Source organism: Zerene cesonia, unplaced genomic scaffold (assembly GCF_012273895.1).
Source record: "Zerene cesonia ecotype Mississippi unplaced genomic scaffold, Zerene_cesonia_1.1 Zces_u012, whole genome shotgun sequence".
Taxonomy (NCBI): Eukaryota; Metazoa; Arthropoda; class Insecta; order Lepidoptera; family Pieridae; genus Zerene; species Zerene cesonia.
Window position 1 is genome coordinate 207,933 of NW_024045142.1, and position 12,876 is coordinate 220,808.

The 12,876-nt window shown below is 37.3% G+C and overlaps 1 protein-coding gene across 1 annotated transcript in view; it reads left to right on the forward strand.

The window, feature by feature from the left end:
• LOC119839367 (low-density lipoprotein receptor-related protein 8-like) overlaps positions 1-9,146 on the forward strand; it is a 13,581-nt gene extending 4,435 nt beyond the window's left edge. The window contains exons 2-10 of the mRNA XM_038365631.1: positions 308-359; positions 1,398-1,508; positions 2,037-2,096; positions 3,001-3,117; positions 4,084-4,218; positions 6,077-6,257; positions 6,731-6,810; positions 7,353-7,555; positions 8,415-9,146. Of these exons, the coding sequence (XP_038221559.1) occupies positions 308-359; positions 1,398-1,508; positions 2,037-2,096; positions 3,001-3,117; positions 4,084-4,218; positions 6,077-6,257; positions 6,731-6,810; positions 7,353-7,555; positions 8,415-9,121 (1,646 nt within the window). The 3' untranslated portion in view covers positions 9,122-9,146. The remainder of the gene's footprint in view (positions 1-307; positions 360-1,397; positions 1,509-2,036; positions 2,097-3,000; positions 3,118-4,083; positions 4,219-6,076; positions 6,258-6,730; positions 6,811-7,352; positions 7,556-8,414) is intronic.
• Positions 9,147-12,876: the final 3,730 nt, after the last annotated feature.

Genomic DNA, 12,876 nt, shown 5'->3' on the forward strand with positions numbered 1-12,876 from the left:
TAATAAATGTTATTTGCAGTTAACAATTTTCTTTTTTCTTTATTACAATATTTATGGCAAGACTAGGTATAATAGCTACGTGTGCGACGCTTATTATGCCTGTTTAATCTATGGTAAATATTAGTATGTTTTATTTATTACTTATATGGTAATTTTTTGAAAAGGACTTGTAATAAAAGGAATAGATTATGCGAGAACACGACAAGAGATAGCTAAGAAATGATAGCTAAGAATTATTCTCACCTTTTTAAAAGTAAAGAATCTTTTATTTTCTATATACTTACTTCATTAAATTTTATTTTTTCAGTCTTATCGCCGGTACTTACAGCTGTAGTGCAGGAGACGCCAGGACTCTGCAGGTAAATATTTGGAAAATAAATATTATAGTATTTATCTGTGGCCGGTATGTCGTAAGGCCATGAATTTCATTCTTACTTAAACCAATGATATCATATTATGTTTATAATAAATATGGTTAAAATCAAGTGGGTCAAAATTGAGTCTTAAGGGAGTCGGTTACAAGCAATCATACAGGTTTCATCTTTCGAATAAAGACAGAAATATCAAAATTACACAGGCGAAAGTTCTGAGGTATCAAAAGAAAAAATACAGACGCATTGATAAACTCCTCCTTTTTTGAAGTCGGTTGACAAAATATTCAAAAAGGATCAGAGAACAGCAAACGGAATATTTGAAGTTTTGAAAATGACTTGATATTCGACCTCTATGGTCCTCCACATATTAAAAACTGATTACACTATAACAAGCTGTTGCTCGCAGCTTCACGTGGTCAAAATAAATTTTCATAGTACAAGCTTTCGTCCCCTTTTTTTCCCTTGTAGTTAGTACTTTGGGTAGATATTATTTAGATAAATTCCTTTCTTTAGCGGATGCCTTCATAGTTGCTATCTGCATACCAAGTTTTAGCCCGATTTTTCCAGTAGTTAAGCCCGTGCCATAAAACATATTTATTCCATTAGACTTCTTATAGAAGCACTTTTGAATCGGCATGACATATTAACATTCGCCGCCGTTTATACCAAACGCCGTGCTATACCAAATTTCAACATAATCGGTTAAGCCGTTCTTGAGTTATAAATAGTGTAACTAAAACGATTTTCTTTTATATACTTAGAGATATATACATAAGTTTATTTCTCAACCATACATTAAATAAACATACAAAGAAAACGTTTTTCCCGTATTATATAACGGTGTGTATTACGGGTACCGATACCCTTCCATGGGTAAGACACAGTTGAAAGAAAGGGAAAAGTTATATAAATACAAATAAAGAAAAAAAATCTTGTGTGTGTGTGTGTGTGTGTGTGTGTGTGTGTGTGTGTGTTAAATATGAGAGTGCGTTCGTATATTAAGATTAACATTGTCTATAATAGTTCTGGAGAGTTCCAATGCGGAGATGGTGCATGTATCAGCTTGGATCAAGCTTGCAACGGGAAGGCGGACTGTATGGATGGCCGCGATGAAGAAGCGTGCAGTGGTATAGGGTAAGTCGACCCAAATCAAACTAGCGGTCCACCCTGACGTGGCCTTAGTACATACTGGCTATTTTTTATGTCAATGTCGGCAATGGTGCTGGCGGGTTGTCTGCGCTACCACTGCCAATGAAAATTTCGAGAGGCTGAGGTCTGCAATCGACTTTACGCCTCTATGGATTGCCGACTTCAAATTGGAAAGGGCGTGCTCGACTATCACATACAATTATACCCCGGGTATCACTACCACTACATAATATAAAACCAAGTCGTTTTCTCTTTCCCTATGTCCCTTTGTATGCTTAAATCTATAAAACTACGCAACGGATTTTGATGCGGTTTTTTTTTAATAGACAGAGTGATCCAAGAGGAAGGTTTATATGTATGATAACATCCATTAAATAGTGGAGAAATACAGCGGAAAATTCCGCGGTTTTTGATATTCCTTAAAATTTCGGGTTTTCCCCACCGCCCTAAATATACAGCCTATATGAAATTTATTATTCAAAACAAACTAATCTAATATTTGTTTTCTTACAGTCAAGTGAATCCTTTAGAAGGCTCGATTTTACATCGATCAAGGAGACAGGCGAGTTGCGGGTGAGTTAATTTGAATTCAAATACACACATTTACCTACACACCTACACATCTACACCTATCTGTGTGTGTCTGTGTGTGGGTGTGTGTGTTAGGCGTATTATATTTTTGTCTATTTGGGGCTGATGATGATAATGCTTTTAAAACTAGAGACGAGAGAGGTTAAAGAGAATATGTAACTCAAAAACTGCTTGATTTAAAATTATTTAGACTAAAAAAATTTGTACTCCGTAGATTGCAGAAGGCAGTATGATATTTCTTAAAAGTTTGGATGCGTTTAAATTAATAAATAAGTTTTGACGTGACAACGTCTTAAATTAGGTTGCGGCTCGGAGTCACTCATGAAAAAGTGTAACGCCCGGTAACGTTACGATGAGTCACCGAACTATGATCGGTCCGTTAGGCGCATTGAATCGGCGCGTGCTTGTGTCTGTCTCTGTCTTTTTAGTAAACAAAATATATCTTCTATAGTTAAAATTTGTGCAATTCTTATTTTCATTCAATTCCTTGTTCCCCTTGTGCAATTTAATAATATTCATATCAATAAATATTCTACCGAGAAAAAGACGTTGTCACGTAAAATCTGCGCCCGTAAAACCTTTACAGGCAAACCATTTTTTTTTTGTATAATTTTTGTTCTATTAATGATTGTTCAATCATATATCATCATACCAATATATAAAATTGGAATATTAACATGACAATAACCACTTTGCAATTTACTATTGAATGCATCTTGATGTATACACGGTGCTTGTACCAAATACATTTTCCTGATCTTTGAAACGGCTGGACCGATTTTGATCAGACTCTCACTCGCAAATAGCTTACGCAATAATAACAACTCGTTTACGTGCATGAATCCGCGCGTCGCAGCTAGTTAAAAAACAAACAAACATATTACAGGCGCAATCAGTGGCGATGTCGCGACGGAACTTGCATAGGTTTCGACGGCAAGTGCGACGGTGTGGTCGACTGTCCCGACGGCAGCGATGAGACATTCCCCCTCTGCAGGAATATGAAGTGAGTTAGTTGGTCTAAATTCAAATTCAAATTCAAATTTATTTGCAAGAATGTAGTTACAAATTATAGATCTTATTACAATAAAGATTGCCTGGAAGAGATCACTTCTGAGTGATAAGGCCGCCCAACAAATTGTACTCTTTCTTTTTTACTTGTTACTAATATATGTATTTTTAAGTTTCCTGTACAATTATTTGTTAAAGACTAATAATAAAATAAATAAAGAAAAATAAATCTAGTCACACACATTGACATGTGAATGATAAAGATTTTGATTGTGTGTGTAATGTCTTGTTCGTGGGAGTCGAGCACGCTTCGGCACGAATTTTACCAGCTCGCAACGGGGAAGTACCACATCCTCACAGAAGAGCAACGTGAAATAGTAGCGTGCTGTGTTTCGTATTGTGAGTGGGGAAGCCGGAGGCCCGTATCCTTTTCCTTACCCTTACCAATCCTTTTCTTTATTCCTCTCGTCTTTTCTTAATCCCTTTCCAATTTGAAGTCAGCAATCCATTTATAGAGACGTAAGGTCTGCGCACGACCCTACCCCTCCACATGTCCACGGGCGGGGGTAGGTCTTACCATCAGGCGACCCACCAGGTGCCACCAGCTCCATTGCCAACTATGACATAAAAAAAGGGAAAATTTACAATACAATACACTTTATTTAACACATATAAATGAGGAAGATCAACAAACGAAGAAGAAGAATACAAGAAAGGAAAGACACATTTAAAGGTTAAATAGGCATCCTAGTAATATCTAATATATAAAATTCTCGTGTCACAGTTTTCGTTGCCATATTCCTCCGAAACGGCTTGACCGATTTTGATGAAATTTTTTGTGCTTATCCGGTATCTATGAGAATCGGCCAACATCTTTCATACCTCTAAATGAGTAAGGCAGAACAGCGTTTGCCGGGTGCAGCTGGTATATATATCTAAGTGTCCGTGTACATTTCACCAGATGCCAAAGCAACTGGTTCAAATGCACGTACGGCGCGTGCGTGGACGGGACGGCGCCGTGCAACGGTGTCCAGGAGTGCGCTGATGATTCCGACGAGCTGCTGCCGCGCTGCCGGAACGACACCGAGGAAATCAAGTGAGCCACATTACAAATTAAAGGCTTTCAAATCAAACACAAGAAAATACTATTTCAAGTAATTTTGATTTAAATTGATTTGATTTGATTTTCACTACGTAGTATCACAAGTAGTAAGTTGCTATACCTTGATTTGGTTGGCATCGACTTCGAGTCCACTCATCTAGTGGATAGGGCTTAACATTACGAAGTAGGGCTTAACATTACGAAGAGGTGTGTGTGCGATTCACACACGATAGAAGTGAAACTTCAGTAAATTGACAAAAGAATGAGATGAATATATATAAAATAGTAGGTATGTATATGTCCGTCTCATTCTTTTCCTTTACCTGTCGTTTTTTCCGTTGCATCAGGTTTGAAATCACAACGATTTTAAAGAAGTTTCACTTAAAAATTGCTTTCCGCGTTTATATGTATGTATGCTTGGATCTTTAAGTTCTTCGTTTTTCAATAGAGAGAAGAAGGAGAAGAAGGTTTTTAATAGATAGAAGTTGTATCGAGACGAAAGGTTTACGTGTAAAATACTATCTCTTAAACTACTCCGAATTTAACGCGTGCGAAGCCGCGGACAAAAGCTACTTATGTATATTAATATAAATAATAGCGAGGCATATTATGATATATCTTATATAAAAATATTCAAGTGACCGCACCTACGCATTCAAATTAATAGAATTAGGCCAAATTTACAGAAAATAAATACGCATCCATATTGGGAGGCACCCGCTTTCAGAAAAGAATCCTCAAAATCGGTTCATCCAGTAAAAATATATGAGGTATCAAACTCAAACACTAAAAATACAAATGTGATACGCGTTGCTACGGTTTGACAAAAAACGCGGGTTCGAATCCCGCCTCGTATATTTTCTACTCTTCCAAAATTTATTATTTATATAGCATTTCAATGCTATAAAACTAAAAATTAAACAAAAAATACAGTCAAATTCAGTCGGTTAGTATCTCATAAGATACAAGTCACACGACGAATTATGTAAATGTTGTATCATAAGTTATAAGTCAAATAACCTAATTCTAAAGGTCACAACTCATAAGCCACAAGTTGCAATAGACAACAGAAGAAACACGTCATATTATATTTAGCTCAGAGCTAAAGCCTCTAAGTACACATAATAGGTCACAAAAATTTCTAAAAAGTACCGTCTCATCAGGAATTTATATGCGCTTTGTGATTGTAATACATATATAACGACTAGACATACATATATAGAGACTAGTTGGCCCGAAATAAAGACAAAATAAAATATATTCTATATCACCAAGGGACGACGTAGCTTCTTATTGGTAAAAGAATTAATAAAATCAGTTCAGTAATACCAGACATTACCCCTTTCACTAATAAAAACTTTACCACTTTATTTAGTAACCGTGGTAAATGGTAAAACTGTTATGGCGATATAAAGTGCTTCTATGAGAAGTCTTATTGATAATAATAAATGTTTGATTTTGAGTATTGACTGTGTTGACTTGAAAAATTTATTATTTATTTTTATAAAACTTAAATACAACTATAAACAACCTTAAGTACTTCAATCACACTAATATTACAACACACACCTATAAATATAACTATAAATATAATATATTATAAATGTGAATTTGTTTGTTTGTATGTTTTTCCGTCAATCGCGCTGAAATTACTGAACGGATTTTGATGAAATTCAGTATAGAGACAGAGTATGAGTTCACTTGGGTGGTAGGATACTTCATATCCCGATTAAATGCTCAATTCTATCACATATTAGTTATCTGACCACTAACAAGTGCCCAAATATAATTTTTAGTTTTGTAGCATTCATTTATAAATTTCTGAAGTGCTCAAATAATTGATTCCCAATAGCGGCCAGTTCCGCTGCGACAACGGGCAACTGATCTCCGCAGCAGACCGCTGCGACGGCAAACCAGACTGTGCAGATGGCTCCGACGAGACGGTCCGCTCGTGTGCGGGCAACAAGTGCCCCGGGTACCTGTTCCAGTGCGCGTACGGCGCGTGCGTGGATGAGGGGTCTGATTGTGACAATGTGAGTGGGCCATTACGAACAGATAGTTGCTACATTCCAGACGGGTGTTGTGTGACCATATTAAACAAAAATAAACAATACATACCAGACTGGTCAGCTGAGTCTGATAATACTATTCGGGGCTTGAGAACTTTTTAAAGAATAGAAAAAATTGGAACCCGCGCGGGAATTGAACCCGTGACAATTTGCTACACCTGCGTGATCCACCCGTGATCCCGCCACAGTAATGAATTTCTTCTACTCTTTCGGTTTCATGTGTCTAAGAGAGATCCGCCATCTATTGAGAGAATTAACAATCATTTCAACCAATACAAAACTATATATTTTAGAAAACAGTTTAGATCCTGAAACCTAGAACAGGATGCATGTAAAGACATTATCTAACAATAGTATTCTATATTGTATTTTTTATTTAAAACTAATATTGCCATCCTCAGAATATAAATATGATGCAATGTTAATAAAAATTACAGATCAAAGAGTGCGCAGACGGTTCAGATGAGTCAGACGAGTTGTGCAACAGAACAGCGACTATAACAACTACGACATTCGCGTGAGTGTCTTCACTGATTCTTAAATCTTCATTTTTTTGTATATTTATCGAACTGTATATAATGGAACACATTGTTTTTTGTGTAATTTGTATATTATATTTTTCTAATACTTTTATATGGGAACTTCTATATATTTGGGATGCTAGCAGGACTATGGCCATTTCAACATTGTCAGAGGAAATACGGAAGGAATAATCTATACTAATATTATAAAGGTGAAGACTCTATTTGTTTGTTGGTTTGGTTGAACGCGCTTATCTCAGAGAGTACTGGTCTGGTTAGATAGCCCATTTATTGATAACGGCTTTAGGCTGTAGGACATCAGTGTACTATACTACTACTACTTGTGTAAAACCGCAGGGCACAGCTAGTTCAAGATAAAGGTAACAGCCACTGTCGCTAGTTCCATACATAGTGGGTTGCCTGGAAGAGACCACTCTTTAGTGATAAGTTCGCTTACTTTGCTGGATTAGTTAGAAGTCCTTTATTTTGAAGTTTTATTTATATACCAGCACTATAGTGTTCAATAAATATATTTCAGCCCGCAAACCGGCAAGTGCGTGGTCCCCCCGCACCCCGCGAACGGGCGGTACATAGTGGCCGGGGTGGGGACCGCGGTCCCGGGTTCTCGGTTCCCGGTGCTGAGCCTCAACGTGTCCTGCAGCGCGGGCTACCGGCCGCGGGCGGAGCCCACTGTGCTGTGCGTCGATGGCGCCTGGTCGGGCGACTACCCGCAGTGTACACGTGAGTATACTCACACCAATACACACGCGCACATAAATACACAGACTCGACCACACATATACAGACATATCGCTATGACCTTATTTTATTGTGGCAATCGAGTACGCTTCGGCACGAATTGGGTCAGCTCGCACCATGAACATTTGAAGAGGCGTAAGGTCGATTGCAGACCTTACGCCTCTACAATGAATTGCCGACTTCAAACTGGAAAGGGATTAAAAAAGGATTAATGAGAGAAATAAAGGAAAAGTATGGGAAGGGTAAGGAAAATGATATGGACCGCCGGTTTCACACCGGTCTTGTGTGGGGTTGTGGTATTTCTGTGGTGGTCTAGTACCACACCACCATAGAAAAACGGCGTGAAATAGTAGCATGCTCCTATTCCGTTCGATGTGGGGGAGACTCGCTTCCTTTTCCTCAACCTATCCAGCTCATACCTTCTTTCCAATCCTCAATCACCTCCTTTTTCCTTACCCCATAAAAGCGGGCAGCGCAATCTCAGAGGCACTAATTCTGGGACTGTACATGGGCAGTGGTGATCGCTTACCATCAGGCGAACCATCAGTACTGATGTATGCTCAGTGACTTTCTTTTTCTATTTACTCTCACATATGTATAAAATATAGTCTATTTATAGATACACAACATTCAGTTATGATTTTATGTGACAAAGAAACTTTTTTTTTATCTTTACGTAATGTATGATGAATTTAAACTGCATCATTTTAAAACGATTGTTTAAAAATTTATGAAATTCTTACTTCTTACAACCCATGTAACCTAACTTTTTTATAACCCACTTATCAACTAAACAAACATCGATCCACAAGTGACAACACCCAACGACCTCCCCCCGCAGGCTTCTGCCACCTGAACCCGCACGAGAGCGTGACGTACCGCTGCCTGCTCTCCGGCTCGAACTCGCTGGAAGGTTCCAGAATATGCGACAGAGACGAGCCGGACGGGACGATCGCGCGGCCGGAGTGCAACCGGCCGAACTACTACTCGCCCGCCGTGCTGCCGCTGATGCGCTGCGCCGACGGCAACTGGGACTTCACGCCCACGTGCCAGCCAGGTTTGGTGAAACACGGCGCTAACGTCACTATCATCGTACAAGATGCCGTCCAGGTGTACGTGTCGCACTTCCAATATGGCGGCCCGGCTGCGGGCGCTCCGGCGCCGGCTCGCAGGCGCAACGATACGGTTGTTGTGATACATTCGGATACAGATAATGTCATACGTGTTAATACGGATACGAACACGATTTCAAATTCAAATTCAATTTCAAATTCAAATTCAAATGCAAATTCAATTTCAAATGCAAATTCAAATTCAATTTCAAAAGCAAATTCAAATGCAAATGCAAATATAGATAATGTTTTAACAACAGTCGGTCCAATAACCGAAGAAATAGACTCGGGCAGAAAGGATTATAACATCGATTACGGCGATTGGAGAATAGGTTCGAACTCGGCTAAGGGAAACAATTTCAATTTTTATTTCAATGGAAATCAGTCGAAAATTCTAGTGAACGCGCCAGATTCTAAGATTTATTTTAAAGATTAGCTGTATGTTGGTTTGTGTCGCCGTAAAGTTGTAAAAACCGTTGTATCGGAACTCGTGAGATTGCAAATTATCGGAAATTTGTGACCATTTTATCATCATATCATTTCTAGTTGCTTTACACGAACATGTCGCAGGATGTTATAATTTTCAACCGACTTCAAAAAAGGAGGTTACCTCATAGTTTTAAACTGGGTTCACCAATTCTTATGATTCCACCAATACTTATTTTTATAAGAACTGGTAACTGCCATTTAAATTTGATCGTTTTTTGACAATTTGGTAGCGGATTAGCTTTTTGTTAAAAAATTATTATAATTTCTCTTCACCTAAGCCCGTCACATCACATCGGATGTCCATCACCACAGATAATACCAATTTCTCAATGTATCAGAATTATGTATTATATTGTTTTTATAGGTTAGGTTACTACACATCCCTGTTACTGTGACGTCAGTGATGTGATTTTTTTTTTGTGTAGCATTTTTAACAGAATTTTCCTTTTCAATAACAACATTTTAGCATATGTTGAAAAGCAAATTATAAAACCGCTTTACATACTTATTTATTAGTAAAAACTGATATATAATTTTTACAAGATAATATGGCAGTGAATGAATTTAGGTTAAAAAAAAAGACATTATACAGGGTGTCCCATGTGATGTATTATACTCAATGAAGATTATATTTTTACATACATTGATTATTTAATTTTTAGTTTTATAGCATTGAAATGCTTTATAAATTAGAAATTTTGAAAGAATAGAAAAAATTTTGATCACGAGGCAGGATTCGAACCTGCGTATCTTGCCTAACCGTAGCAACGCCTAGCCTCTCGGCCACCCGTGATCCTGCCACAGTAATCAAATTTCTTCTATTCTTTCGGTTTCATGTGCCTAAGGGTGCCTATACATTGATTATGTAATTAATAGATTAACAACTAAAAGAGGTTAAAAAAGAGCTGGATTTCTTATAAAAAAAAAATATTTATTATCTCTTATTTCACGCAGGCGACATTAAACGTGACGCTATTGTGGTCTTTGAAAATTTTGAACTGTTTGTCTATGAAAAGATAATCTTACCGTAAGGGCGGGGCAAATATAGGCGGGTTGTCAGTCAGGGGTGTACACATAGAGTTTTAGAATCTTATAGAAAAAAATGCGCTAGGGATTTCTATGTGGCAGGCGGGTACGTTTCGGCACGAATTAGGCCAGCTCGCACCGGGGAAGTACCACACCCCCACAAAAAACCGGCGCGAAGTAAAATACTGCTGTGTTTCGTTCGATGAGTGGAGGAGCTGGAGGCCCGTAAACTTTTCCTTACCCTTCCCAGTCCTTTCCTTTACTCATCTCCTCAGTCCTTTTTTAATCCATTTCCTATTTGAAGTTGGCAATCCATTTGTAGAGGCGTAAAGGTCTTCAACCGACCTTACACCTCTCCAAATGTACATGGGCGGTGGTAGCGCATACCATCAGGTGATCTACTAGCTCCATTGCCGACAATAGCAACATAAAAAAAAATTATGGGTAGTGTTATACGTAATCTTCTTATATATAAAATTCCTGTCACCATTTTAGTTACCAAACTCCTCCGAAACGGCTGGACCGATTCTCGAGAATCGGCCAACATCTATTATTCATACCCCTAAATGATAAGAGTAAGGCAGAACAGCGTTTGCCGGGTGCAGCTAGTCGGCGTATAAAAAACTGTAACATGTTCGTACATACTAATTTGACTTGTTTGATTTTACGCGAGTATTATACGTTTAGAAATTAAAAACTTTTTAACGGATTTTTAACGCGATTTATTCATCAATTTATTTACCCGACGTTTCGAACACTTTACAGCGAGCGTCCAGCGGATTAATAATAAATTGAATAAATCGCGTTTAAAATCCGTTAAAAGGTTTTTAATTTCTAAATGTGTGTTCATTTTCATCCTACAGCACATGTGGGACACCCTGTATATATAGATAGATTTAACTATAACTGCTTTTTCTGCAATGTAGCGTAGTTGTTAACTATATTCTAATTAGTTTTAGATTACTCAAGTGATAGTAGAATTGAACCAAAAACGCAGTTTTCGTGCATCATAACGCTAGTTCCTATTTTGTATACTCCATATATTAAATAATGTAACAGATTTTTTGACTTAATAGAGTGTCCTTAGTCAGTTTATAAATATATTCATCAACCGACTTTAAAAAAGAGGAGGTTGAGTTTCCGTAAGAATCGATATCAGATTTGGAAACTAACTCGTGTCCCATGCCCCGTATAAATTTTCGTCCAGTTTAAATATTTGTCTTATAATAATTATTTCATATCATACTAATATTATAAACCCGTATTTAAGTATGGATGTTTGTTACTCTTCCATGCAAAAAACTTCTGAACCGTTTGCAATGAAATTTGGTACGTATATATCTAGACAACTGGTCACAAGCAACTTTTATCCCGATGTCCCAACGCGGGTGAAACCGCGGGGCGCAGCTAGTTATATAATATCTGTTGTCAGATGAATTTATTATATCATAGCGTGCAAACCAGCTTGTGTATCGCATTTATATATTTTTATATCGTGGCAAATACTAGCAAAAGCTGATGTTGATAAAAATTAATATCATTTATATTGTTTTTTGTTTGTTTTTACGACACATAACATAAAATCTGCTCGTTTGATTATAATATATTTAACCATCGAAGACATACATAGTCACCGCGTCACTAATGCTAAACTTTAGTCCCAATATGAAGTCATACAAAACAATTATTCTATTCATATAGGTATCATCATAATATTGCCATATAAAGCGCAGTCAACTTATACTAAACATATTAAATAACCAACCCTGGGCATGATTGTTACACAGTCGATTGTGTTTTTTTCAATACTTACAAATAAATAAAACGAAGAGATTATAAATTAATACTCAAGCTACGTTGGCGAGAATTCATTTAATTTGTACTATAATAGTCATTGTTATGTAATGTTTATATATATTCTATAACTTATATATATGTAATATATATATTTTTTTATAGTGGGGTAATCTTGCATAGATGCCCACGGCCCCCGGGGATGGAGCCGTGGGTTATGTCGGATTCTTACCGACCAAAACCCCACTGTGTTCCGTCTAGCCACTTGAGTGAAGGGGCCACGGGAGCTGGTTAAAATACGCCCGCGACCCCCTCGGCCCTATCTATATATTTAGATTTCAGAGTTTTGACAATTTTCAATACTATTTTATTTTCTGACGTACGAAGGTTTATAATTCGATAGTTTATTTTTATTCTTTACTCGATAACTCCGTGGCTTTCCATTCCATGTGTAAAATTCTTTTTATATTTAATAGGAAATTGTTATCTTTTGGGGTCAAAGGTTCATAAATGTGGGGGGGAGGGGAGTGGTACCTCCCCCCAGGGACGTTGATGACGTCTAAGTAGAAAAGCCTTGTTTATATTATTGTACTATGTTATATTATGTTATAATTATATTATATTATGTAATAATTAGTTATAGTCATATATTAAGATAAACATATAATATGGTTTTATGTATACAGCAGAATGTAATATGAATGGACGATAATAAATAAACTATTTTTGCATTAAATATTGTTTTATTTACCTCATCCTCCATCATATTACATAATGCTGCTATTTTGAAAGCTAATTTTGAAGTGAAGTGGGAGTCGAGCACTGCTTCGGCACAAATTGGGTCAAGCTCGCACCGGGGAAGTTACCACACCCTCACAGAAA